This window comes from Pongo pygmaeus, chromosome 10 (genome assembly GCF_028885625.2).
Source record: "Pongo pygmaeus isolate AG05252 chromosome 10, NHGRI_mPonPyg2-v2.0_pri, whole genome shotgun sequence".
In the NCBI taxonomy this organism is placed as follows: domain Eukaryota; kingdom Metazoa; phylum Chordata; class Mammalia; order Primates; family Hominidae; genus Pongo; species Pongo pygmaeus.
In genome coordinates this window covers 115,866,459-115,893,834 of record NC_072383.2, presented here as the reverse complement: position 1 = coordinate 115,893,834, position 27,376 = coordinate 115,866,459, and the positions used below count along the sequence as shown (strand labels likewise).

Sequence of the window (27,376 nt, the reverse complement as noted above, 5' to 3'; positions counted from 1 at the left end):
AGATAAAGATAGATAGACTGTCTCAGATAGATAGATAGATAGATAGATAGACTCTGTCTCAGATAGATAGATAGATAAGATAAGATAGATTAGATAGATAGATAAAGATAGATAGATAGATAAATTCATACATTGTACCTGAGAAAAGTGTCACAGAATGACCAATACTGAGACATATTTTAGTAAAATTGCTGGATTTTAAAGACAGGAAAGTCCTTTGAGCATCCAAGCAAAAAAGGTAAAGTCATTTATAAGGAAAAGAAAATAAGAATATCATCAGACTTTTCACCAGAATTTTTTGTGCCAAAGGAAAAAATAACTTATTTAAGATACTCAATGATCTAAGGAAAATGTCAGCCAAGGATTTTTATATCCAGCCAAACTGACTTCCAGATATGAAGACTGCACAGAAACTTAACAACTTAACAAGAATTCAGTGACTTTTCAGTCCTTCCTGCGAAATCTCCTGGAAAATGAATTTCAAATGACCAAAAATCACTCCCCGCCCAAAAAAAAACAAAACAAAACAGAGAAACACTGATATAAGGACTGGCAGTGAGCACTAAACATGTATTTATTTTTAGATTTAAATTCAAATGAGGGTTTTAGGGGAGAAAGTATTGCATGTGTAATGTCTGTAAGACATGTCAGTATAAATACAATGCATCTGTTTAAAAAAATGAATGGACAGTGGGGGAGAACATATGCAAAATACTTAGCTGTTTTCAGTAATCATAAAAGTGATGAGTAATCCCAGCACTTTGGGAGGCTGAGGTAGGCGGATCATAAGGTCAGGAAATTGAGACCATCCTGGCCAACATGGTGAAACCTCGTCTCTACTAAAAATACATTAAAAAAAAATTAGCTTGGTGTGGTGATGCCACCTGTAATCCCAGCTATTTGGGAGGCTGAGGCAGGAGACTAGCTTGAACCCAGGAGGCGGAGATTGCAGTGAGCCGAGATCGCACCACTGCACTCCAGCCTGGCAACAAAGCGAGACTCCGTCTCAAAAGAAAAAAAAAAGTGATGAGAACATTAGTCTTGTTATTCCGAGGGCTGGTGTGTGTGTATGAGAGAGAGATGTGGAATGAAGTAAATGAATAATGATGTGATACTCTAATTTTATCACCTGTGATATCCTGGAGAAGCAGAATTCTCCTGGAATAAAGAAGACATAGATATAAGATAGAAGAAGGTCAGAGCCATATATTTTTGAATTGGAAGTGCCAGTGTGAACTCAAAAGGTATTTTATATTTAAATATATGTAGGTATATGTAAGTGCATGTGCATATGTACCTGTACACACACGTGCACATCAACACTAGGCTTCCTAGGTCTGTCTGGTGAAAAGATCTAGAAATAATAACCAACCTAGTGGAATTGATCTTCCCTGGTATCCAGATTGTCATCTTGATACAACATTTTCCACAAAAGAAGCCAGGGTTTTTGGAGAAAGACTGATTGTATGTCCAACGCAAGGATTTTAAAAGATGAGCCTGGAGCATCCTGGAAACCTAACCAGATAGTAAGAAAACTGACACTACTTTATGTCGGAAGTATTGAGGAACCAATATGAAGAGGCTTCCAGTGGCCAAAGATGTGACAGTTAGAGCATCAGTGTGGATAATAACAGGAATGGATTGAAATGCATCGAATATGCTTGTCTCTCTGAGTCCATAATAATACTAAAAAAATTAATTGGTCACCTTTGAAGGATAAATAGAAACCCATATCATTGTTTTGAAAAAATGTAAATAGAAGATATGAGCATTTATCCTGCCTTTTCCATGCACTGTATCATGGGGGATCAAATAATAGACGGGGAGGTTTTTCCTTATAGAAGTATCCCAGCTAATGAATTAAGAAGGGTTGATTGAATTCTAATATCACCATTTCGTAACCTCAAATGAATGAACAGATCAAGACATTGAGTAGCAGTGCTGCTGACATCACAAAAGAAACACCCAAGCATTATTGCCTCCTGATGGGAGAATGCACTACCTTCTATGAAATTATCTTGCTAAATTAATGGAATCTGTATCTCATGTAGCCTCTACATCCAATTTACAGGAGATCAGAAGACAGAAGAACATGTTAAACTACATCATGTGGGTACAGTCAGCAAATTCCAGGCGATGGGAAACTGCAGGTCAAACAACCCAGGTTCTTCAACAAATAAAATGCAAGGGAAAACAAAGATGGAGGAGGATCCTGTAGATTAAGAGATTTAGAAGGCATCAAAACAGACTCGCCTGTTTAGGGATGTATATTTCATGGTAATACTAAAGAGAAAAGCAAGAAAGTGATGACCATAGAGGTGTGGTTTGTGATTATTGTTGCGGGGGGCCCCAGAGGGCTTCTTGGCTGTTTACAAAATTTTCTTTCTTGGCAAGAGTGTTAGATCCAGGAATGTGCCTTGTAATGATTCATTAAGCTACTTGTTTGTTTCACACAATTTTCTAGATTGATATATTTTACAACTCAAAGGTTAAAAAGTAGATGAAACATAGATCATTCTGCAGATTTTCTTTGACCTCTCTCAAGATTGGCAAGTTGTTTGTTTCTTCATGTTGTCAGCCAGATAAGTTTCATCACTGTCTCTTTCCTACTTCTTATAATCCCCATATGTATTTGGGATATGTGGTGAAGAATTTTATCCACTCAACAAGTGTTATGGAACATCTACTATGTGCCAGACGCTATTCTAGGCACTAGGGATATAGCAGTAAACAACACAAAAAAAATCCCTGCCTTCATGGGGCTTATACTGTAGTGGGGGAGATAGGCGCTAAGAAAAATAAGAAATTGGTTACATTAGAAAATGAAACATGCTGTAGAGAAATATAATCGGGGAAGAAGGCAGGGGAGTGGTGAGGGGGTGCCATTTAAAATAATGTAGGGGGTCTTACTCAAGGGGACATTTGAGTTGAAACCGAGGAGGAGGTGAGAACGGACTGCAATCTCTGGGGAGAATGTTCCAGGCAGAAGGAACAGGGCACTAAGGTGAGCACCCGCCAGACAGTAAAGGAACAGCTGGAATGCTTGGGTGGCTGGACTGAGGGGGAGTGGCAGGAATTGGGGTCAGAGAGATAATGGGGTGAGAGTTTAAGAGACCTTTTAAGTCCTCCTTAGGACTTGGGCTTTTTCTTGGAGCAAGGTGGGAAACCACTGGAGACTTGGAGGCGAGGGTTGGGTGACATGACTGTACATGTTACTGGAGTGCTCTGGCTGCCGTATTGAGGATAGGCTGTGGAGGGGCCAGGTCTGAAGCGGGAAGCTGAGGTAGGAGGATGTTGCTGCAACACAGAAATGCTGATGGTGGTGTGTGGGAGTAATTGGGAAGTGTGCACATTTTGGATGTAATTTGAAGATAGTACTGATAGCATTGGCTGACAGGTCTTAAGTATGGCTTATGAGAGAAAGTAAGGCATCCAGTATGACTCGCAGGTTTTATGCCTCACTAGAATGATGGAGATGTCTTGATCTGAGATGAGGGTGACTCTGGGAGGGGAAGAAAGATGAAAGTGCTCAGCTATCTGAGTGGGATGTGGAGTAGGTGGATAGTAGTTGATACACAGGTCTAGAGTTCAAGAGAGAACTCTGGTCTGGAAAATAGGAGTTTTCATAATATGTGAAACCATGAGGAACTCACCATGGCAGTGAGTGCCCAGGCCCAAGTGGCCCAAGCAGGGGGACCAGAAAAAGGTTCTAGATGCCTCCCCATCTTCTGAACCTCCCCCAGCTCAATTCCTTTTTCAGGCTGCTCTTCCATTTCCTTTTACCAAAGATACAGGCAAGTAAGTCTGAAGCCAGGCAGATAACTGTTCCTCAGATTTCAGTACAACTAATTTAGTATTATATTACAATTCAAAGACTGCTATCTGTTTCCGTTATAATTATTATAAGATAATGAACCAATTATATTTTTCTTGTTAAGCAAACTACATGGTATGTTAGTGTAATGTAAAAAATAGATAACTGAAAGTTTTCAAATCTTAATTCTTACTGACTTTTTGTTTCCAGAAAAGCTTTGACCTGGAAATACTACGCAAAAAAAATTCTTTACTACCTGCGGCAACAGAAAATTTTAAATAATCTTAAGGCCTTTCTTCAGCAGCCAGATGACTATGAGTCATATCTTGAAGGTGGGTCTTTTCCTATATATGTGGACAGTAGTATTTCTGTAGGTAACTGATTAGTTTTTTAAGACCAGCAGAGGGAATTGTGTTCCTTGTGGTAAAGAAGTGGAAAAGTAAATCATGTTGCGTGGGCTTCTGCAGGTTGGATTATAGGGCCTGACCAATGAGGTAGTTCAAACTATTAAATTTAGAGCTAAGATTTTATCAAAGTCCACTAAAGAAATAATGTTTTTTAAAGATGCATCATTGGCTTAAAATGTGAGAGTGATACTTTAGCTAATGAAGTAAATTCCTGTTTTTCCGAGCTTTAATGATCATTTCCAAATCAGAAGTAAATGTATCCAATTTTGTCTCCCTGTGACCTTGAGTAAATCCCTTAACCTCTCGGGTTGGAGTTTATTGAGGACAGAACGTTCTTGGGCATCAGTGAGTCTGCTTATCCATAATGAAAGGTGAGAAGGAAGAAGTTGAGTGGACAGGCAAGATGAAGGGAGTGGAGAATCTTTTTGTTCTTATTAAGTTGAACAGGAACAAAGTGAGACTTTCATTTTTTTAAAATGATTTTGAATTCCTACAATATTACACAAACATTCCCATAAATTATGGTTATGAAATATAAATGTGACTGGTCGTTTACTTTTATTCTCTACTTCTGGTGTTTTACCAGATTGTTGATTTTTTTTTCCATTCCAGTGTATCTCATAGTCATGTTCCCATTCTGTTACTATTCCTTTTTTAAAAAAAATTTATTTATTTTTAGAGACGGGGTCTTGCTATGTCACCTATGCTAGATTCAAACTCCTGTGCTCAAGTGCCACCACACCTGGCTGGCATCTGTAACTAGTCTCATGCAGTCTATGGCCACCTCTCCTGGCAACAACTTTCTGAGTTAATACTTGCTTTCATGAACATTACCCCCTCTTCCCTCCAAGTCAGCCAAAATACCAGTGCCAGCCCAATTAGAAATCTAGCCTTCACCACTGCATGTGAAACCTGCAATGTGGACAACTGATTTCTCTTTTATATTTAACCTCTACCTGCTTTTCAGTGCCCTGCATAATCTGGTCCAGACCTTTGCTCCGTACTCTCCAGGATGTCCCATTTGCTCCAGCCAGGCCATTGTCTAGACTGGTGCCCCACAAATACACCTGGCTTCACTTCCTCATTCATGATATCCCTCCTCCTCATAATCCCTCTTGAAAATCCTACTCCCCTCCATAATTCAGCTCAAGCCTCACTTCCATTAAATTTCCACTGACTACTTGGAGATTTTACTCATGTCAGAGCTACAGTAGCATTTAACAGTAAGCTGTCTTGCATTTTTTCTGTTTCCTGTGTATACATTTGTTTCTGTAACTAGTCCCTAAACTTCCTGTGTTGTGGTCCTTGTGTTAGGATCACTGTATACCCCACAATGCTTAGTGTAAATGTTTATCAAGTGTATGAAAACCTAGTATCATCCAGAAGGAAATGAAACATCTGTTTCAGTTGATTAAAATAAATTCTCACCACCCTAGAATCCCCTCATTTGTATACTGGAGTTGAGAAGCATCCTATCTTCTGTTTATTTCACAGTTAAGAATAGTATATTTTTTTGTAGCTTATGTATGAAAACAAATACTCCTTTTTCATTTTCTAAATACAAAGTTATAATTTTCAAAGAACTTCCACATCAGTGTCATAAGCATTGAGAAGCCATTGGAAGTTGTTTAGTAGTTGAGTGAATGACAGTTGGCTCTCCAAGTTTCTGATCCTTGGTGACTGACTAGAATAATGCTGATGCCATCGAAGAAGTCTGGGAATCATAGCATTAGGAAGGAACGGACTTCAGAAATGTGCAGCATAAACTGCTTCAGCTTCCAGGTAGGGAAGCTGGGGCCCACGGAGGCCCAGGAGACAGTCCCTGGCTGGTGGCAACACTGGGACTGGGGTCGAGGCGTCTTGACACCCGTTCAACTGCTTTGAGCTCTGGAGCATTGGTAAGGGAGTCCAGGTTCTGAGCTGGTCTGAGATCTCTTGAATTTAAGGTGACTCAAGAGCTTCCCACATAACGGTGTCCTTACCCAAATGATGCTGTTAGCCCTTCAGTCTCTGCTTCCAAAATTACCTAAGACTGTGAAGAGGAGTGATTCTTAAGAGACTGTCTGCAGTGTGCTCTGCACAGCTTTTCAGCTGTAGGTTCCCCGAGCATAACTGTTTATCTCATTGGAAAGTAGGGTTAGCTCCAGAGTCCATTTACTGTTCACCCTTGAGACGTGTAATTTGTTGAAATGGCACATCTGTCATGGAGGGCTTTCAAGTTGTTTTTTTTTTTTTTTTTTAAAGGAACTGCCTTATACCATTAAGTTTTCAGAGTTGTTGGATTTGGAACCTATAACAGCTAGGGAGAGAGAAGTAGCTTGAAAAGATCTCCTTGATGTTATTTACTTCTCTTTGTAATAGAACATGAGACTGCGCCACATACCATGCAGTTTTTTAGTCCATGATTTCTGAGAGAAGTTTGATTTATGTATTTATTTTTTTTAAAGTTTAAGCTACTTTGTTATGAAAATGTTTGTTGCTCCTTCTCAGTGTGTTAGCAGCAAGGTCCGTGGCTAAAACATGAAGCTTATCTAGTGGGATGGTGTAAAGAGCCATGTCCCAGAATGTCTAGGGTAAAATTGCAAACTAATAAGAAAAGGGTAACGTAAGAATTTATTTGGTAATTCTTGTTCATTTTCAGGTGCTGTATATATTGACCAGTACTGCAATCCTCTCTCTGACATCAGCCTCAAAGACATCCAGGCCCAAATTGACAGCATCGTGGAGCTTGTTTGCAAAACCCTTCGGGGCATAAACAGTCGCCACCCCAGCTTGGCCTTCAAGGCAGGTGTGGCATTGCTTTGGATCCAGCTGTATTTACGAAAGAAAATCTAGAGGAATTGGTTAATTTGAGAGATTTGTTAGTGTGCTCCCATTATGTCACGAAAAAGTGATAAAATGACGTGACCACGTATTTACCTGGTTGAAGTGTTGAACCGAAAACACTTCAAATGCATACCGCCTTCTGCTTCCTAGATTGGCAACACTTGATTAATATTGTTAGGCCATTGCCAATGTCTTCATGTTGTGAGTTGTTTGGGGCACCTGTCACAACCTTTTTTGTGCTTGGGTCCCAGAGTAGATCTCTGTGTTTCAGGTGAATCATCCATGATAATGGAAATAGAACTCCAGAGCCAGGTACTGGATGCCATGAACTATGTCCTTTATGACCAACTGAAGTTCAAGGGGAATCGAATGGATTACTATAATGCCCTAAACTTATATATGCATCAGGTAAATATAGGTACAGTAATATATGGGTATAGTAATATAGGTATAGTAATTTTTTTTTTTCTGTTTTTAGAGACAGGGTCTCGCTCTGTTGCTCAGGCTGGAATGCAGTGGCGTGATCATAGCTTACTGCAGCCTCAAACTCCTGGGCTCAAGTGATCCTGCCGCCTCGCCCTCCTGAGTAGCTAGGACTACTACATGCCACCACACCTGGCTAATTTTTTATTTTTTGTAGAAATGAGGTCTTGCTATGTTGCCCAGCCTGGTCTCAAACTCCTGGCCTCAAGTGATCCTCCTGCCTTGGCCTCCCAAAGTGCTGGGATTATAGGTGTGAGCCACTGTGTCCATCCTATATGTATTTTTTTAAGCTTCTCTCTGATGGACCGTACATTCTTGAAGGTCAGTACTATGCCTTCCGTCTCTGAGTGCTCGATGAAACTTATTTTTCCTTCCGCTGTAAGGATATTGTTGTGGAGTTTGTCTGTTTCCTCATTGAGTATCCTCCATATGCAAACCCTTGAGATAAATTTTTGACTAAAAATAGATATTTCTCTGACTCTGTTTGGTCAGTTTGTATCTCGTGAACACTAAACTGTGGAACTAATCAGGGTCCTCTTTGCACTGGCCTCTAGCCATTTGGGGGAACCTGTGGCCCAGCTGTGTCAGGTTTGCATCTGTTATATTTATATTTTTTATTTGCTTTCTGCCTAGTTCCATTTTCATATTTAGTTTGTTGCCCTGTCTGCTACTTTCATTTTATTGTGTTTATATCGTACACACTTTTCCTTGGAACAGTCTTAAATACTTTGTGGAAGAAGGAGGGCCTAAATCAGGGCTTGACCAACTTTTCCTGTGAAAGGCCAGGCAGTAAATTATTTCATCTTTGGCCCGGCATGGCGGCTCACACTGTAATCCCAGCAGTTTGGGAGGCCGAGGTGGGCGGATCACCTGAGGTCAGGAGTTCGAAACCAGCCTGGCCAACACGGTGAAACCCTGTTTCTACTAAAAATACAAAAAAATTAGCCAGGCATGGTGGCAGTTGCCTATAATCCCAGCTACTCGGGAGGCTGAGGCAAGAGATTGCTTGAACTCGGAAGGTTGCAGTGATCCGAGATAGCGCCATTGCACTCCAGTCTGGGCAACAGAGCAGGACTCCGTCCCAAAGAAAAAAAAAAAATTATTTCAGCATTGAGGGCCATGTGGTCTCTGTTGTTCACCACCAAGTTCTGCCACTGTGGTGTAAAAGGAGGTACAGATAATATAAAAACAACTGAGCGTGGCTGTGTCCAACAAAACTGTATATATGGACATTGAAATTTGAATTTCATGTTACTTTCATATGTCTTTGAATAGTATTAACTATTTTTTCAAACATTAAAAAACATAAAACTTCTTCTTACACAGGCTGTATAAAAATAGCCGGTGGACCGGAATTGCCATGGACCATAGTTTACCCACCCCTGACCTAAATAAGTGAAATACTCACTTAAGCCTCACAAATGAGCATCATGCCCAATGCACAATAGGTGCCTAATGAGAATGTTTATTGAAAGAATGAGAACGTATAGTTCATCCCAGTGAAATAAAAGCATTTTTTCTGCTTTAGGTTTTGATTCGCAGAACAGGAATCCCAATCAGCATGTCTCTGCTCTATTTGACAATTGCTCGGCAATTGGGAGTCCCACTGGAGCCTGTCAACTTCCCAAGTCACTTCTTATTAAGGTGGTGCCAAGGCGCAGAAGGGTGAGCATCCGTGACACATTATCTGTGGTCCTGAAGATTTGGTTCCTCTGTGCTGAGAGGCAGTCTGATTTTCAACATCAAGTTGGGTGTTACCACACAGGTTAAAAATAGGACTAGGGTGGTGATGGAACTGTTTTGTTTCCTGGCTGTATCAGTGTCAGTATTCTGGTTGTGTTATTATACTATAACAGTTAAGATGGTACCATCAGGGGAGACTGGGAAAAGGGTACTCTGGATCTTTCCATATTTCTTAAAACTGCATGTGTGAATCTACATTTATCTCAAAAAGTATAATTTTAAAAAATAAGACTCTGATTTCAGGGTCTTATGTGGTTCTCAGAGTCCCTTTGTTCCAAAGCAGATCAGATCAAAGAGTTCTTAAAGAAATTATTTCTTTTCATTCTTCCGTAAAATTTCCCCCTTTGTCCCACATGAGTGGGAGAGGAAGAGAGGAAGGGAGGGAAAGAAAGCAGGGGAGATTGAACAGGGTGGCCACGTTCCCCTTCAGGCAAGGTTGGTGACTGATGAGAATTTTAGAGACCCGGTTACTGAGTTCTGTTTTGTTCTTTTTTAAACCTAGTGCTCTGTAGGGCAAAAAGCTCCTTTTCAGTTATAGTCTAGCTTTTCTGAAAGAAATAGTTCAACAGGTAGAAATATATTCTCATTAAATCTACAATTTAGGGGGAAAAGAAAAAAGTTATTTACCTATGTCCTGATCTTTGAAATTCTGTCTTAATGATTAACTCTGATACCCTTTAATGATGAATTGTGTGATAGAAAGTACCAGAGCTTTATAGTCAAACTGGGTTCAAACTTCGCCTTCCTCTGAGGAGGCCTCAGTTTATTCCTTGGTAAAATGGATTAATGTATTTTATAAAGCAGCTTGGAAGATGAAATGAGATCACCCGGTATATTATATACCCAGGAGAGTTTCTGACGTGACATAGCAAAAAAGTACAATTGGTCTCTGTTCCTACCTCTTAGTTTAAGAAATAAAACGTTACATATTTAGTTGAAGCCTCCCAGGTACTCTTCCTCATCCCTTTCTCCTCTCCAGAGCTAACCACCAGTTTGAAAGTGTTTGTTATTTCTTTCTTTCTTTTTTTTTTTTTTTTTTGAGACAGGGTCTGGCTGTACCACCCAGGCTGGGGTGCATTGGCGCAATCTTGGCTTACTGCACCCTCCATCTCCTGGACTCAAGCCATCCTCCCACCTCAGCCTCCCTAGTAGCTGGGACCACAGGCATGTATCACCACCACCTGGCTAATTTTTTTTGTAGAGACGGGGTCTCGCCATGTTGCCCAGGCTGGTCTTGAACTCCTGAGCTCAAGTGATCCGCCTGCCTCAGCCTCCCAAGGTGCTGGGATTACAGGCGTGAGCCACCGAGCCTGGCCGTGTTTATTTCCATGCAAATGTTGATGGTTCATTACTTCTGTATGTTGCCTTAAATACCCGTACAGGCTTCCCTTGTGTTCCAGAAGTGTGTTTCTGAGGATGTACTGGATGGTTTAATTTTTGGGTAGTGGGGACCCAATTTCCATTATTTTAAGTGGGAAAAATGATTTTTCATCCCATTCCCTCTCCCCAAATAACCCAACCAATCTCCCCAAGTATCTCCAAAATATTCTTAAATGCCTATGTAATAATCCACCAAAGATTTCTGTACAATATAAAACATTTAAAACACCAATTACCATGTCATTTGCCACGATAACTTACTACAGGGTAGGATTGTATGCAGTTAACATCATTTTTCCTTCTTGCGCTACAGTGGACATATACCATAATGCAAATGAACAATGAAATAATTTAATACCCCCCAGACACGTGACAGAAACAAGCACTGAGCCCCATAAGGGACTCAGCCCTCAGGGACAAGGCAGGAGCTGCTGGGCTATGGCCCTTTCTGTCCTTTGCTCTCTGCCTTTGGCCACTTTTCTCTGTCCCTGTACCAAGACCATATTTTCTTAAGCACTGTAACTTTATAATTATCCCTGATATCTGGTAGGATGAAACTCCAGCTAGTTCTTCAAAATTGCCTTGGCTGTTTTTAGCTTTTGCTCTCCATATAGATTTAGAATCAGTTTTGTCAGGTTCTTTGGAAACCCTGTGTGTCTTTTGATTGGAGCCAGGGATTACTTTGAATTCGAGTTCTAGATTAATAGGGGGACATTGCCAGTGTCTCACTATCAGTCTTTCTGTGAACATGGACCACTCTGTTTAGGTTGTCATTACTGGCCTTAAAAAGATTTTATCTTTTTCTTCATCAAGCTAACATCTTGTTAGATTTATTCTTAGGTACCTTCCTTTTTTTTTTTTTTTTTTTTTTTGCAGTTGTAAATGGTAATTTTTAAGATTACGTTTTTTAAGTATTAATGATATACAGAGATGTGGTTGCTATCTAGATACAGTTTTGATCTTCAGTGCTTTGGCTGAATAAATCAGTAGTGCTAATAATTTGTCCATTTCTGGCTTTTCTCTGTGGATAATCATAGTATCTGTGAATAGTGACAATTTGGTTTCTTCTTTTTTGTAACTATATATATTTGTTTCTTTCTCTTGCATTACTCTGCTGGCTAGATCTTTTTGTACAAAGTTGAATAAAAACAAAGATAGCAGGGACTCTTGCCTTGGGTATGACTTTAAATGGAATGCTTTTAAAATTTCAAAGCCAGGCATGGTGACGCACGCCTGTAGTCCCAGCTGCTTGGAAGGCTGAGGTGGGAGGATTGATTGAGCCCAGTAGTTCAAGGACAGCTTGGGCAACATAGCAAGACCCTGTCTCAGAAAAAGAAAACAAAAATTCACCATCAGGCATGCTGTTGGGAGCGGTTACGGATTATGAAAGCTACCATCTAAATTCCTACTTTGCTAAGTTTTATTAATAGCTAGGCATTTGATTTTTTTTTTTTTCAAAATTCTTTTTCTGTGTCTACTCATATGATAAGGTTTTCTCTTTTAGTCCATATGTTTAGAAATAGATTTTTTTGTTGTAATAGAATTTATTTTTTTAACTTTTAAGTTCAGGTGTACATGTGCAAGTTTGTTACATAGGTAAACTTGTGTTATGGGGGTTTGTTGTGCAGATTATTTCATGCAGGTATTAAGCCTAGTGCCCATTAGTTATTTTTCCTGATCCTCTCCCACCGCCCACCCTCTGATAGGCCCCAGTGTGTGTTGTTCCACTCTGGGTCCGTGTGTTCTCATCACATAGTTCCCACTTATAAGTGAGAGCATGCAGTAGTATTTGGTTTTCTGTTCCTTTGTTAGTTTGCTAAGGATGATGGCTCTAGCTCCATCCATATCCCTGCAAAGGACATGATCTTGTTCTTTTTTGTGGCTACATAGTATTCCATAGTGTATATGTGTCATATTTTCTTTATCCAGTCCATCACTGGATAAAGTGATAGACTTTATCCATTCTTTATCCAGGCATTTAGGTTGATTCCAGGTCTTTGCTATTGTGAATAGTGCTGCAGTGAACATATGTGTGCATGTGACTTTATAATAGAATGACTTATATTCCTTTGGGTATATACGCAGTAATGGGATTGCTGGGCCAAATGGTTTAGCTGTCTTCAGGCCTTTGAGGAATCACCACACTCTCTTCCACAATGGTTGAACTAATTTACACTCCCACTAACAGTGTATAAGCATTCCTTTTTCTCCACAATCTCCTTAGCATCTGTTACAAAATAGAGTTTTTCATGTTCAACTCTCCTTCCATTGTTGCGGCACATCTAACTTAATCACTTATTTGTAAAATACATTGCTGCATTTGATTTACTCATGTTTTATCCAGGATTTTTGCATTTATGATAGCTCATAAATGATCTTGGCCTAGAAATTTTTGTACATTTGTCCTTAGGAAGTTCTAGCCTCATAAAAAGAGTTTAAGAGTTCCTTGTTTCTAGAACATTTATGTAATTCTTATTTTTTTTTGTACTTTCCTCATAGGTTTATTTATTTTATTTTTGTTTTTTATTTTTTTGAGATGGAGTCTCACTTTGTCGCCCAGGCTGGAGGGCAGTGGTGTGATCTCAGCTCACTGCAACCTCCGCCTCCTGGGTTCAAGTGATTCTCCTGCCTCAGCCTCCCGAGTAGCTGGGATTTCAGGCATGCACCACCATGCCCAGCTAATTTTTGTATTTTTAGTAAAGACGGGGTTTCACAATGTTGGCCAGGATGGTCTCGATCTCTTGACCTCGTGATCTGCCTGCCATGGCCTCCCAAAGTGCTGGGATTACAGGCGTTAGCCACCGCACCCAGCCATATCCTTGCTAAGGGTAGGTTATAAATATGACTCAAGGAAGAAATTCGATTGGACTTTTTTTAGCAACCAAAGAGAGGAATATGCTACGATTTGTAGTGGGCTTCAGATATAAGATGAAGCAGCAGCTCATAAGAAACACTTCATATCCCTGAAACAGAGCCACCTGAATCCTCCATGAGGATTCCATGAGTCCTCACAGAGAGTGGGCCTGGCAGTGCAGAGAGTGGGCCTGGCAGTGCAGTGAGAGCTTGCATCATGTGGCCACTGCTCAGCATTGTGCTCAGTGAGGGCCACCCCAGCATATACTAGTGCAGTTCCAGTGCAGGTCACAGAAGGCAGACCTGCAAGAAGAGCTGTGTGATCGAGGCCAGGGGCACAGCTCTCTGTGCTCTAGCACAGGGTTCCCAGCCCAAGGCTGTGATGGGCTCAGCAGGTCTCTGACCACCTCAGCATGTCAGCAGAACTGATGGCCGAATCCTTCTGGTGTGAGGTGCTGTAACTTTTTTTTTTTTTGAGACAGAGTCTTTCTCTGTCACCCAGGCTGGAGTGCAGTGCAGTAGCGTGATCTCGGCTCACTGCAAGCTCCATCTCCCGGGTTCACACCATTCTCCTGGCTCAGCCTGCCGAGTAGCTGGGACTACAGGTGCGTGCTACCACACCCGGCTAATTTTTTTGTATTCTTAGTAGAGGCGGGGTTTCACCGTGTTAACCAGGATGTTAGTCACAATCTCCTGACCTTGTGATCCGCCCACCTTGGCCTCCCAAAGTGCTGGGATTACAGGTGTGAGCCACTGTGCCCGGCTGAGGTGCTGTAACTTTCATCAGATCATCCAGTGCCCAGGATCCACAGACGGTTACCTGCTGCTAATCTATGGAATTAACAGACTGCCTCAGGCATTCCATGAATCTTTATCTTAGCTGAACTTGTAGATACTCCTGGCAGTGAGTTTTAGTCTTCCTAAAGGACGCTATTAGATGACATACATTGGTGCTGTTTCTTAAATGTCAGTGTGCTGTGGTCTTAGCACACTGGGCTTGCACAAAGGGGTCAGATTTTAAACTTGGACAAGACCTTCATATTATAAGTAGAACTGTTATGGTCCCAGCCTTCAGCCCATGATTTGAGCTACTTATTGTGGAGACTTAAAATAATGAATTGTTCAGCTCTCATCTGATATTTGGCTCTTTGGATAGGGCGACCCTGGACATCTTTGACTACATCTACATAGATGCTTTTGGGAAAGGCAAGCAGCTGACAGTGAAAGAATGCGAGTACTTGATCGGCCAGCATGTGACTGCAGCACTGTATGGGGTGGTCAATGTCAAGAAGGTGTTACAGAGAATGGTGGGAAACCTGTTAAGCCTGGGAAAACGGTAAGGTTTTCTTGGTTTTCTAGTACTTCTGCAGAGCACATGTCTTTAGAGGCTTGAATTGTGTTTGAGATGTGCCAAGTGACTTTTCTTTGAGATCTTTGCAGTAGACACTGAGAAGTTCTCTTTGCGAGTACTGAAAGCATTCTTTAGTAACAAGAATATCTTAGACTAGAAAATATATTTTTCAAGGACAAGATCTTCTCATATCCAAATGCTTTGCCGTCTTTTAATTTATACCTTCCTATCATTAGATAAGAAAACAAAAATATGAAACTGTCTTGTTTCTAAGTCCAAGGAAATTTGTCCTACAGGGAAAGTAGAAAGTTGTAGACTGTATATTATAGTAATAGTTTTATGTCTAATGACAGAATTCTTTTTTTTAATAGACTATTTTTTAGAGCAGTTTTAGGCTAACTGCAAAATTGAGCAGAAAGTACAGAGAGTTCTCATATCCTCCCTGCCCTACACATGCACAGCCTCCCTCACTGTCAACATCTGCACCAGAGCAGTGCATTTGTTGCAGCCAGTGAACCTGCACTGACGCATCATTATCATCGAGAGTCCAGTTTCCATGAGGGTTCACTCTTGGTGTCATATATTCTGTGTGTTTGCACAAACACATAATGACATGTGTCCCCCTTTATAGTATCACACAGAGTAGTTTCACTGGCCAAAAATACCCTCTGTGCTCCGCCTGCTCAGAATTCTTTTTTTTTTTTTGAGACAGAGTTTCGCTCTTGTTGCCCAGGCTGGAGTGCAATGACGTGATCTCAGTTCACCACAACCTCTGTCTCCTGGATTCAAGCGATTCTCCTGCCTCAGCTTCCCGAGTAGCTGTGATTACAGGCACTCGCCACCATGGCCAGCTAAAAATTTTTGTATTTTTAGTAGAGATGGGGTTTCTCCATGTTGGTCAGGCTGGTCTCAGACTCCTGACCTCAGGTGATCCGCCTGCCTTGGTCTCCCAAAGTGCTGGGATTACAGGTGTGAGCCACTGCACCCGGCCTTCAGAATTCATTTTTAATTATGTACAGTGTTATTGCAGTGACTGCTTAGTAAAAATGCTTCTGATTTTAATTTAGTACCCATCACTAAAATAGGGCACAAGATTTATATTTATTGTGTATTTTTTTTTTTCTTAAGAGCATTGTATCTCTTTGTTGAGCAGAAAAGAAATACCAGAATCAGAAAACGTTTGGGATTTGTGTCAATTATATTTAAAACCTGGGCCTCGAAAAAGAGAGTCTTTGCTGAAAAAACAAGCAGGATAAGACAAAGATTGTTTTTCCTCTGCTAGGGAAGGCATCGACCAGTCATACCAGCTCCTGAGAGACTCGCTGGATCTCTATCTGGCAATGTACCCGGACCAGGTGCAGCTTCTCCTCCTCCAAGCCAGGCTTTACTTCCACCTGGGAATCTGGCCAGAGAAGGTAATTATTTTACTTTGATGCTTTGCACTTGCCTTAGAAAGGGAAGTCCTAGATTGAAGGGTGCCCGTGATAAGCTTATCTTTGTGTTAACATGGGGAATAAACACACATTTATTCAGTCTCCCAATCATAACCCATTGGTAGATTTTTTTTACTTCTCTTATTCTAAGGAAAATTGGTTCTACTGCCAGGAATTGCCTTTTCTCTTTGTGGTCAGCTCCTTAAACCCTAGAACCACAAAGCCTCTGTCCCCGCTACACAACCATTGGGGCCCTCAGATCGTTTTCGCCAAGTCACCCTCACTCAGCAAGGGAAAGCAAAGCTGTAAATGGTCAACCTCCAGCTGTACTGTTAGCAACTACATTGGCCATGAATAAGTACTCCTGTTTGCACAGGAAAATTGGATCTTAGATATGTTCAAGTCCAGCCACTGGACTAGAGAAGGACTCTTTGAAAACCATTGAATTTTGACACTGTTTAACTTGAATTTTCTCAGTTTTTTAATGGCCCCCTTTGGGCAGCAGCATGCCCTTTCAGAAGGCTGTGGTGTTTACCTCCATGAGCTGTGTGGATGCAGCATGTGGAGAGGCCCATTGTGTATAATGGTGCAGGAGCCAGCTGCACATTCCCACTGTGCCTTGGCTTTTCTCTGGAAACGTGTGAATAGTCCTTTTTGTTTGTTTAGAGCAGAATTTAATTCTGAGCTCTCACAGGCCATCGACATAAACTCATCTCCCCGTGTCGTTAGAGAGGGGTAAAATCTTCCTTGAAAAAGTCAATATTATAAGTGACTCTACATTGCTTAAATTTAAAGTCTCACTGATTCACAACTTCGGAGATCTAAAATAGTTCTAAGAAATGATGCATCAGTAGGAAAACCCCAAGGCTCCTGTTTTAAGAAAAGATGTCAGCCGGGCATGGTGGCTCATGCTTGTAATCCCAGCACTTTGGGAGGTTGAGGCAGGTGGATCACCTGAGGTCAGGAGTTCAAGACCAGCCTGGCCAACATAGCGAAATCCCATCTCTACTAAAAGTACAAAAATTAGCTGGGTGTGGTGGCGGGCATCTGTAATCCCAGCTACTCAGGAGGCTGAGGCAAGAGAATTGCTTGAACCCGGGAGGCGGAGGTTGCAGTGAGCTGATACCATGCCACTTCACTCCAGCCAGGGCAACAGAGCGAGACTCTGTCTCAAAAAAAAAAAAAAAGAAAAGAAAAGATGTCATCTGTAGCCCACATAGCAAATGTCCTCCCAGAATATCTGTGTAATGTGGTAGAGGAATTATTGGAAAAGAAAACTTTCCACTGAAGTTACCAACTACTTGTCCAAGATGTAATCATTTATTTTCATTTTATTTATGTATTTTAATTTTTTTTTTTTTTTTTTAATAGAGACTGAGTTTCACCATGTTGCCAGGCTGGCCTTGAACTCCTGGGCTCAAGCCCATCTTGGCCTCCCAAAGTGCTGGGATTACAGGTGTGTGCCACCACACCCTGCCTATTTATTTATTTATTTATTTATTTGGGGGTTTTTTTGTTTGTTTTTTTGAGATGGAGTCTTGCTCTGTCGCCCAGGCTGGAGTGCTGCAGCACGATCTCAGCTTACTGCAGGCTCTCCCTTCCAGGTTCAAGCAATTCCCCTGCCTCAGCCTACCGAGTAGCTGGGACTATAGGTACACCACCATGCCTGACTAATTTTTGTATTTGTTTTAGTAGAGACGGGGTTTCACCATGTTGGCCAGGCTGTTCTTGAACTCCTGACCTCAAGCAATCCGCGTTCCTTGGCCTTTTCCCAAAGTGCTGGGATTGCAGGTGTGAGACACCACACCCAGCCCCTGCCTATTTATTCTTGATACCAGGATATATATACACTTTTTACTTTAAACTTAAGGAGTTTTTATGAGATGCAGAGCAAAGCAAGTTTCTTTTTTTCTTTTTCTTTTTTTTCTTTTTTTTTGAGACAGAGTCTCACTCTCTTGCCCAGGGTGGAGTGCAGTGGCGCAGTCTTGGCTCACTGGAACCTCTGCCTCCCGGGTTCAAGTGATCTCCTGCCTCAGCCTCCTGAGTGGCTGGGATTACCGACACGTGCCACCACGTCTGGCTAATTTTTATATTTTTAGTAGAGACGGAGTTTCACCCTGTTGGCCAGGCTTGTCTTGAACTCCTGACCTCAAGTGATCTGCCTGCCTCGGCCTCCCAAAGTGCTGGGATTACAGGCGTGAGCCACCGTGCCCGGCCTGCAAGTTTCTTTAAATGTACATTTGATAGTTAAATTTTGAGTCATTGTGGAAGTGATGCTATTAATATCCCCTTTTAGGGGGATATCTTGACATTTGCTGCTGGAGACCATCTCCTGGGTGACCCCTCATTCAGAGATTAGGGGAGAAAAGTGGCTCATTGCCAGCGCACGCGTGACTGCCTACCCTTAATAAATGCATAATCCAGCTAGGGCCCCTGAGACAGCCAGGGAAAACTGTGGGACTCCCAGTGCGGAAGAAGCCAGGGAGTGCTGAAGAAATCGGACAAGGTTCCTCTCCAGAGGAAGGGTTTGAGGTGTGACCTTGAAAAATGAAAAACAACTTCAGAGGGCAGAAAAGTACATGACTCTAGTCAGTGGGAACAGCCTGCACGTGGTCCAGGAGTGGGAGGGTGTGGCACCTGCAGATGTCAGCCTAGCATGGATTTATATGCTGATGAGTGTGCGGTTTGAGGTGTATTTTTACATATGTGTGTATAAAATTGTTACGGAGCGTGAGACCAGTTTGTGGAAGGCTTTGAGTTTCTCAAGTGAAAGGGAGACATTCCTGAGCTGGGGCGGCCTGAAGGTTGCCTTGTTGTTAATTGAATTAAATCAGGAGGAGCTAAGAAACAGCAGCCGCCTTGGTCACTGTCACAGTAATCCAGGGTTATGATGGCTGTGATGGACGTAGAGAAGGCAGGATGGTGAGATTTTAAGTCAGGAGTACTGACTCAACGCCTCCTTCCATCTTCTCAGCAGCCCTATAGGGTAGATATTATTTTTCTTTTTGCCATGTTGGAAATAATGAAACCGAGGCAGTGAGAAGTTAAATAACTTAGCCAGGTCTCCTGCACATGCCGTGATGGCACCAGTTCAGTGCAGGCAAGGTGATGCCCGAGCCCACCCCACGCGGCATCCCATGGTACAGTGGGCCAAGGCCAGAGCGCTTCTGAAGAAGCCAGCACACAGGCACCTTCTCCTTCCTGCTGCCAGACCTTCGTCCTCATCATGATCCATAATTCTCCTTTCCCTCTTTCTCTTCCTTTCAGTGGAAAAGGTATCCCTCCAATTTTCCAAGGCAAACACCCCTCTCTTCTATTAGAAGAAAAACAAAAAGCACTCCCTGTCCGCTCTGCAGGAATTTCCCTGGGTCGCCACCTTTCCTCCTCCCCCAGAGCTGAAGCTCTTAGTCTGCCTCCCACTCACTCCCCAGGACATCAGGACCCGTTCCCATGCCTCCTCCATAGGCACTGTTCTTGCCAAGGAAGCCAGTGACCCTCTTTGGCTGAAACCATTCTCCTCATTGATAAATGCAGTAGATACTTTTTCTTTCTGTATCTTGCCCTGTGACTGCGGGCTACTCCCTTCTGGGAACACTCGGTTACTTTTGCTCTGTGGTCTCTGGTTCTCAGGCTCTTGCTAGTTCCTCCCTTCAAGGCTGAAGGATGGTTTCTAGACATCTACCCTGCACCTGTGCCCTAGGACAGTTCCCCTCTTCTTGCGTCAGTTTCTGCCTGTCTGCTGTGGCTGCTGGAGCACTGGACCCCTGCCTGGACCCTGGGCTCCAGACCAGCACATCCACACACCTGCTACACCCCTGCACGTGACTCTGTCTCCCAGACGGGTGAAAGTCGACCCACTGAGACCAGCACTTCTGCAGCCCGAAGCAGTGCCCTGGCCCCCTGCTTGTCCTCCCTCTCTCGACTCTGAGCCCCTGTGAACCCGCTGTGTATGCAGGCCAGAGGAATCTTAACAAAGTATCAATTAGGTCCCTTCACTGCTTAAACCCCGCAGGGTGGCTCCCCTGTTGCCTTGAAGACCAGACTTGCTCTCCTCCGTGTGGCTTTTAGGTTCTCGGCGGTCTGGCCCTGCTTGCCTGATGCTCCCTGCCTCCCGTGGAGTTCCTTAGTCCTCTGCTGCACCCACCACTTTGTCTGTGTGCCTGCACTGTCTTGCTTCAGTCTTTTGCATGTGCTGCGTCTCTGCCCAGGGCCTCTGCTCATCCTCAACTCCATTAGCTGGCTTACTTCTGCCCAGCTGTCAGCTTAGACTTCTGCCTTCTCCGAAACCCCTTCCCTGGTTCCTGTGTGCGTCCAGGTCATGTTTTCCTGTCGTTCCTGTGCTTGCCCTTCCTAGAACTTCGTCCAGTCTGTGGTAGCTGCTGCCCCGTCATCCGTCTCCGTTAGAACGTGCTCTTTAAGGACCAGGACCGGGGCTTGTTCCTAACTGTCGCCTTCCCCATGCTCTCAACACAATTCCTGGCCCATGATAGGAGCTCAAAAAATTGTTTAAATGAATAATTAAGAAATAACTTCCAGGTGCAGTGGCTCACGCCTGTAATCCCAGCACTTGGGGTGGCAGAGGCAGGTGGATCACTTGAGGCCACGAGTTTGAGGCCAACCTGAGGAACATGACAAAACCCGGTCTCTACCAAAATAAAATACAAAAAGTAGCCGCACGTGATCGCACGTGCCAGTAGTCCCAGCTACTTGCAAGGCTGAGGTGGGAGGATCTCCTGAGCCTGGGAGGTCAAGGCCCAAGGCTGCAGTGAGCCAAGATCACGCCACTGCACTCCAGCCTGGGTGACAGGGTGAGACCCTGTCTCAAAAAAAATGTGGCAGAACTTCATTAGATATGAATAAAGAAGACTCAAAGGATGTCCAGATTTTTCAACACGGGGGCAGTTTATGCCACTCTGAAAGTAGGTATTTGGAGAGCAGGCCTGTTTTGGTAGTAGGAGAGTGTTTTGTGTGGGGTATGATGCATTCGTCCTGACCTGAAGCCATCGAGTGCAGATGCCCAGTAGCCTTTAGCAGGAGCTCCCAGCATCAGCATCTGGTAACTGAAGCCCCAGAAGCAGCGGATCCCATAGACAATGGATCTCAAGAAAGCAGAGCCAAGAACTTCAGAGAGAACCTTAGAGGGAACCTGGAATTCAGGGACAGAGCAGGGGCCAGCAAACTACAGCTTGTGAGCCAGATTCACAAAGCCTGTTTTTGTGAATAAGTTGTGTTTGTTTACTTATTATCTATAGCTTTTTTCAAGCTACAGTGGCAGAGTTGAGTAGTTAAATCAGGGACTGTGTGGTCCCCAAAGCCTAGTGTCTCTTCTCTAGCCCTTTACAGAAAAAGTTTACCAACCCCTAGGCTAGAGGGAGAAGAGCAGTATAGGCAAATGCGTCATGGGTAATAGACCCCAATCCAGGATCTCCGCCCCAGAAGTGGTGATCTTGCGGCATTCTAGGCCTAGAGTATTTGGTGGGGACGGCGTGGTGCCTGGGTCAACACTGTCTGCAAATACGCCAGGCCCCGAGGCGCAATGTCTTCATTTCTGCCCTCTCCCTTCACTCTCAGCCACACATCCAGCGAAGGTGGGGGTAATTATCCTTGACCTTATCTAGACTTCCTCTGTTCTCTGACGATGCCAAATTCTGACCGTTTTACTTATCTGGTGGGGAGGTGGCTGCTAGGAGAGAAGGGGAGCTGTGTGTGTGTGGAACACAGTGGAGGGGCAGAAAAAGCGGCTTGTTGGTACTCTTTCAGGCCACAAGGACAGCTATTATACAGGCACTGTCAGTAGGCACTTCCTGTTTAAGTAAAGGGTAAATCTGCGAGTGTCCCAGAATTAAGAGCACCCGGCTGGAGGTAGAGGCACAGGGGGATTGGCTGTCTGTTGATTCTTGTCAAAACTGGGTTTGGAGTACTTGAGATTATACTGTTTTGTCCATTTTTATGTGTTTGGAACTTTTTGTAGTAGTTAATTTAAAATGCTCCTACTCTTGCTAGGGTATGACACTGGTTGAGACCAAGAGTTGATCTTCACACCCAGAGCCACAGCCTCACTCCACCTCTCCACAACCCTGTGACCCCGGGCAAGTCGCTTCACTAAGCCTGAGTCCTGTTCGGGAAGTGGCAGTGATTAAAAGCTTTTTTTTTTTTTTTCCACCTAATCCTCCCAATTTGAAGATCAAGAAATTACTGATCTTCAAATGGGAAGGATTAAGTGAAACAAAAAACCTGATGGACTTGGCACAGTGACCAGCAGAGAATAGTGTTCAGTAAATGTTGAGGGCCAGCACGTCTCAGTCTGAAAGGCAAGATAATAACACGGTGCATAAAACTGGAGTTTTCACAATACTTTGACAGGCTCACAATGCATCAGCAAATAGGACAGTGATTACTCATGATTTGATAAGCTAAGAAAGGAATTCAGAGGTAAAAACACCAGCTAGTCTGACAGATCTGGGCCTAGAGTCCAGGTTGCTGTAATGCACTAAGCAGGCTGTAATCCAGGACTCAGTAAATTGGAAGGAGAACCTTGTCAGAAGTTCTATGCTGAGGGCTGTAAACATAATGGGTGCGAAATAATTGTATATCTGTGTCTTTTTAAACGTGGAGTTTTTTTCCACAGAGGGACTGTGTGCAGTAGAGGCAGTAATAGTGGGGTTAGACAGGCCTGCTACTCTGTGCTACTAGTTTAACCTCTGCATAGATGTAGTTTTTCCTGCTGCCTGCTGAATACCAAATACCATGATGAGTTAAGACCACTGAAGTGACCAGCAGGATTTTAGAACTCTGATATACGTGGCTCCCTCCTTCTAGTGTAGCTTCATAAACTCAACGAATGCATCCCTTTGGTGCCCACTCTGTGACCTTTTCCATCTTTTCCAGCACTGAGGCAGTTGTGTCAAACATCCTCTTGGTCTCGATTAAAGCAATTTAGCATTTTTTTCCCCTCTGAATTCATGAGTGGCAAGTGAAAAATCATTCCTGTGTATTGAAAAAACGTGGATTCTCACATTTCCCATGCCGACCAAGCATGCCAGGTGCTGTTAGAGCCCACCTCATCCAGAGTGCCCTAGGTGGCGGGCCCTCGCCTGCGTCCCCAGCGCTTATCCCAGCACACTGGTTTCCAAAGAACTCCTCAGGTTGACACTGGTTGAATTGGGGTATCCTGGGCCAGCTGCCAGTGTTACAGTAGAGCCCAACCCTGGGCATCTGCAGTGCCGATTTGGTGGCGGTCCGTCAGAGAATGGCCCAGAGACCTGGACCGGGGCGATCAGGGCATAGCCACCCCTTGTGGTCCTTTGTTAGGTTACGTAGGTAGGTCTAAATCCCTCGCCGCAAAAAAGAAAAGGCCTAGCTGAAAATATTATCTTTTAGTCTTTCTGTCTTGTTTTGAAGGTGCTTGACATCCTCCAGCACATCCAAACCCTAGACCCGGGGCAGCACGGGGCGGTGGGCTACCTGGTGCAGCACACTCTAGAGCACATTGAGCGCAAAAAGGAGGAGGTGGGCGTAGAGGTGAAGCTGCGCTCTGATGAGAAGCACAGGGATGTCTGCTACTCCATCGGGCTCATTATGAAGCATAAGAGGTGAGTGCCTGGGATCGTCTGTCCTGCAGTGTCCGTTCCAGAGGGGCTGCGGAGATACACGTGCACCTGGTGACCCCCCAGGACACAGTGGAGGAGGAGCTGACTGGATCACTTATCCCCTGAGTGCGCACTGCGGGGAGGACAGAAAGCTGAACCTTTTTTTTTTCTTTTTGAACCGTGTCTTTGACCTTTGTGTTTTTTAAACAGCAGCTTACTTTCCTGAGAGATCTTCTAGTGTTTTTAGCGGCCTTTAGATGTTTGACCCTTCTCTGTGTGGGAACATGGAAGTAACTTTGTAAGCCACAAGTTTTTCTCTCATTTCCTCATTGTTCTTATATCTTGTCACTTAATCTCAGTCTCTTCAAATCTGATAGGCCCTTGTTCTATTTACTAGGCAAAATTAAACTGTATCCAAAATGATTGGAACAGTTTACATCCCACCAGCAGGCTAGGAGCCTGGAGTTCCTATTCTCACCTGGTGCTATTGCCAGACCTTTAAAAGTGTACTTACGTGAGAAAGGGCAAATAATGTATCACTGTGGTTTTAGTTTCTGTCTCCTGGGTGACTAAACACGTTGAGGTTCTTTTCATATATTTACTGGCTATCCAAGTTCCAAGTTTCCTTTTATTAAGCGCCTCTTCAAACATTTCGTTTTTCTTTTCTTTTTTTTCTTTTTTTTTTTTTTCCTTTGGAGACAGTCTGGGTCTGTTGCCCAAGCTGGAGTGCAGTGGTGCAATCTCAGCTCACCTGCAACCTCTGCCTCCCAGTTCAAGCGATTCTCATGCCTCAGCCTCCCAAGTAGCTGCGACTACAAGCGCACACCACCACGCCTGGCTAATTTTTTGTGTTTTAGTAAAGACAGGGTTTCACCATGTTGACCAGGCTCGTCACTAACTCCTGACCTAAAGTGATCTGCCGTCTCGGCCTCCCAAAGTGCTAGGATTACAGGCATGAGCCACCGCACCCAGCCCATTTCATGTATTTTTTTTCTATTGAGTTATTAGTCCTCCCTAATATGATATGTAGTTGTTCTTCTGTGTATCAGTCTCTACATGACGATAAGTTGCAAGTATCTTTTCCCAGTTTTTGGCTGGTGGTTTTCATTCTTTATTGCAATTTTTTTTTAACTTTTAAATGGAAATTTGCAAAGATTTATAAGAGAGAAAAGACTATAAGGAACCAGGTGGTGTTCCTGTCATCCAGCCTCAACAGCTGCCATACGGGGTGAATCTTACTCTCCCCTGCACCCTCCAGACCTTCCTCCCTGGGTTAATTGACGCAAGTGCTGATGCCGTTTCACCTGTAGCGATTTCAGTATGTACCTCTAAAAGGCAGGGGCGCTCGCTCCTTCTCTGTCTTTTAATATTTAACATCTTGTTATCACATCTAGAAAACCCCAGTTCCTTAACTTCATACAGTATCTAGTGAGATTTCTGTTTCCCCAGTTGTCTCATATTTTTAAATGTTTGGATCAGGATTTGTTAGTCTCTTGGTTTTAGTGATGTCAAATTGGTTAGTCTTTTCCTTTACGGGCTGTATTTTTAGTGCCTTGTTTTAACAAACCTTCCCTATCTTGAGTCATGAAGATACTTTCTATTTTAGAAGTTCTGCATTTAACACCTGAATCTGGGTTGTACTGAGAATTGAATTTGGTGTGCTGTTGTCAGGCCAGGTCCCCATACCTTTTTCTTTTGGGTAACCAGTTGTCGTCTAATCACTTTTTGTTGAAAAGTTTATTCTTTTCCAGATAAAGTGCTATGTTGATAATAAAAGGTGTTTATAAAAGGGGTTAGGGGTGTCCTGAAAAATGATTCACCGTAGAGTAAAACAGGTAACTGAGGATGTGAGCTGAGAAGCCACACGGTTGTCTGGAGGTTGTTGCTGCCGGGTCTGCAGGGACTGACTGCGCCTCCTGTGTTAACTAGGTATGGCTATAACTGTGTGATCTACGGCTGGGACCCCACCTGCATGATGGGACACGAGTGGATCCGGAACATGAACGTCCACAGCCTGCCGCATGGCCACCACCAGCCTTTCTATAACGTGCTGGTGGAGGACGGCTCCTGTCGATACGCAGCCCAAGGTAAGCGGCGGGTTCTTGTGCCAGTGGCCCCGCGGGTGTGTTTTCAGCGCACGTTTGAGCCCTCGGGTAGGTGCTGTGGGCGTGAGCCGTGGGTGCCTTCGGAGGCGGCAGACGCCCCATGGCCAGCCTACAGTCAGCTAAACGTGGCTGGGTCTGCACAGGCGCAGCCCTGGGGTGGGGTCAGTAGTCACACCCTCCCTCCCCTAGGGCCTCCGCTCCCATAGCCCGGACATCTGATTGGCCACTGTCTATGCCAATCAAATTCCTGTAAGTCCTGCCTCCTGGACCCTGCCCTTGGCTCCTCCCAGACTAGAAGGGAACCAGGTGAACACTTGGGGGCCCCCTGGTGCCCCCTGGCCTCCCGAGGCTGTGGCTGCCGGCTGACGCCGGAGACGCCCTCGTGTGGCCACCTGTGGGAACTGCAGCCCACAGTGCCGGCCCTGGGAGCACCTGAGAGCCCGCCAGTGTGCAGTAAGGTTGGGTAGGCGTCCGGGCCACTGCTGCCCCGGCAGGTGCCAGCCCAGGGCAAGGCTGAGGTGGAGACTGACGGAGCCTGTGGAAGCCGGTAAGAGACAAGAATGCCTTCAGTGTGAGTCTCCCTTCTCTTTGTTCCTGTTGAATTTCACCTCCACTTAATAGGATGAATTCAGTGTATGTCTGTCAAAGCATTCACATTGATTAATTAATAATTCACATTTATTAATAAAAATGAACGTGAATGCTAATGTAGTGCCATTCTGTGACGGGCATCATTCTAATGTATATTAACTCCATCTGAGAAACATCATCATCATCATTTTCTAGATGAGGAAACTGAGGCACAGGGAAGCCATTGAGATTTTAACTTAGAGAACACGATTTGAAGCCAGGCAGCTTGACAGAGCCTCCTCTTCATCCATCATGCTGTAACTGCTCGTGTCTGAGGTTTAACCTAACTCTGTATTATGTTCTGATAAATCCAATAATCAAAATATGGGATGTGTAAAAATCTCAGAACTTTCTGAAAGGCTGGAAATTGCCAGGTGAGGTGGCTCACACCTATAATCCCAGCACTTTGAGAGGGTGAGGCAGGAGGATTGCTTGAGCTCAGGAGTTGGAGACCAGCCTGGGCAACACAGCAAGACCTCATCTCTGCAATTTAAAAATTAGCCAGGCAGAGTCGTGTGCACCTGTGTTCCCAGCTACAACACAGCAAGACCCCATCTCTACAAAAAAATTTAAAAATTAGCCAGGCAGAGTAGTGTACACCTGTGGTCCCAACTATTCAGGAGGCTGGGTTGGGAGGATCACTTGAGCCTGGGAAGTGAAGGCTGCAGTGTGCTCTGATTGTGTTGCTGCACTCCAGTCTGGGTGACAGAGTGAGACCTCATCTCCAAATAAAAGGCTGGAAAATAATGATTATTGTCAGTT

General features: G+C 43.7%; 1 protein-coding gene across 2 annotated transcripts in view; it reads left to right on the top strand.

Annotated features, from left to right (window-relative positions):
- Nucleotides 1-27,376, top strand: part of FBXO21 (F-box protein 21) — a 46,792-nt gene that overhangs the window by 8,895 nt on the left and 10,521 nt on the right. The window contains exons 4-11 of one of the 2 annotated variants that reach the window (XM_054444764.2): nucleotides 4,025-4,146; nucleotides 6,863-7,009; nucleotides 7,319-7,455; nucleotides 9,059-9,195; nucleotides 14,663-14,842; nucleotides 16,140-16,272; nucleotides 23,692-23,882; nucleotides 25,809-25,966. In XM_054444764.2, the coding sequence (XP_054300739.1) occupies nucleotides 4,025-4,146; nucleotides 6,863-7,009; nucleotides 7,319-7,455; nucleotides 9,059-9,195; nucleotides 14,663-14,842; nucleotides 16,140-16,272; nucleotides 23,692-23,882; nucleotides 25,809-25,966 (1,205 nt within the window). Of the gene's footprint in view, nucleotides 1-4,024; nucleotides 4,147-6,862; nucleotides 7,010-7,318; nucleotides 7,456-9,058; nucleotides 9,196-14,662; nucleotides 14,843-16,139; nucleotides 16,273-23,670; nucleotides 23,883-25,808; nucleotides 25,967-27,376 lie in introns of both variants that reach the window. The other variant, XM_054444763.2, reaches the window with a different exon arrangement.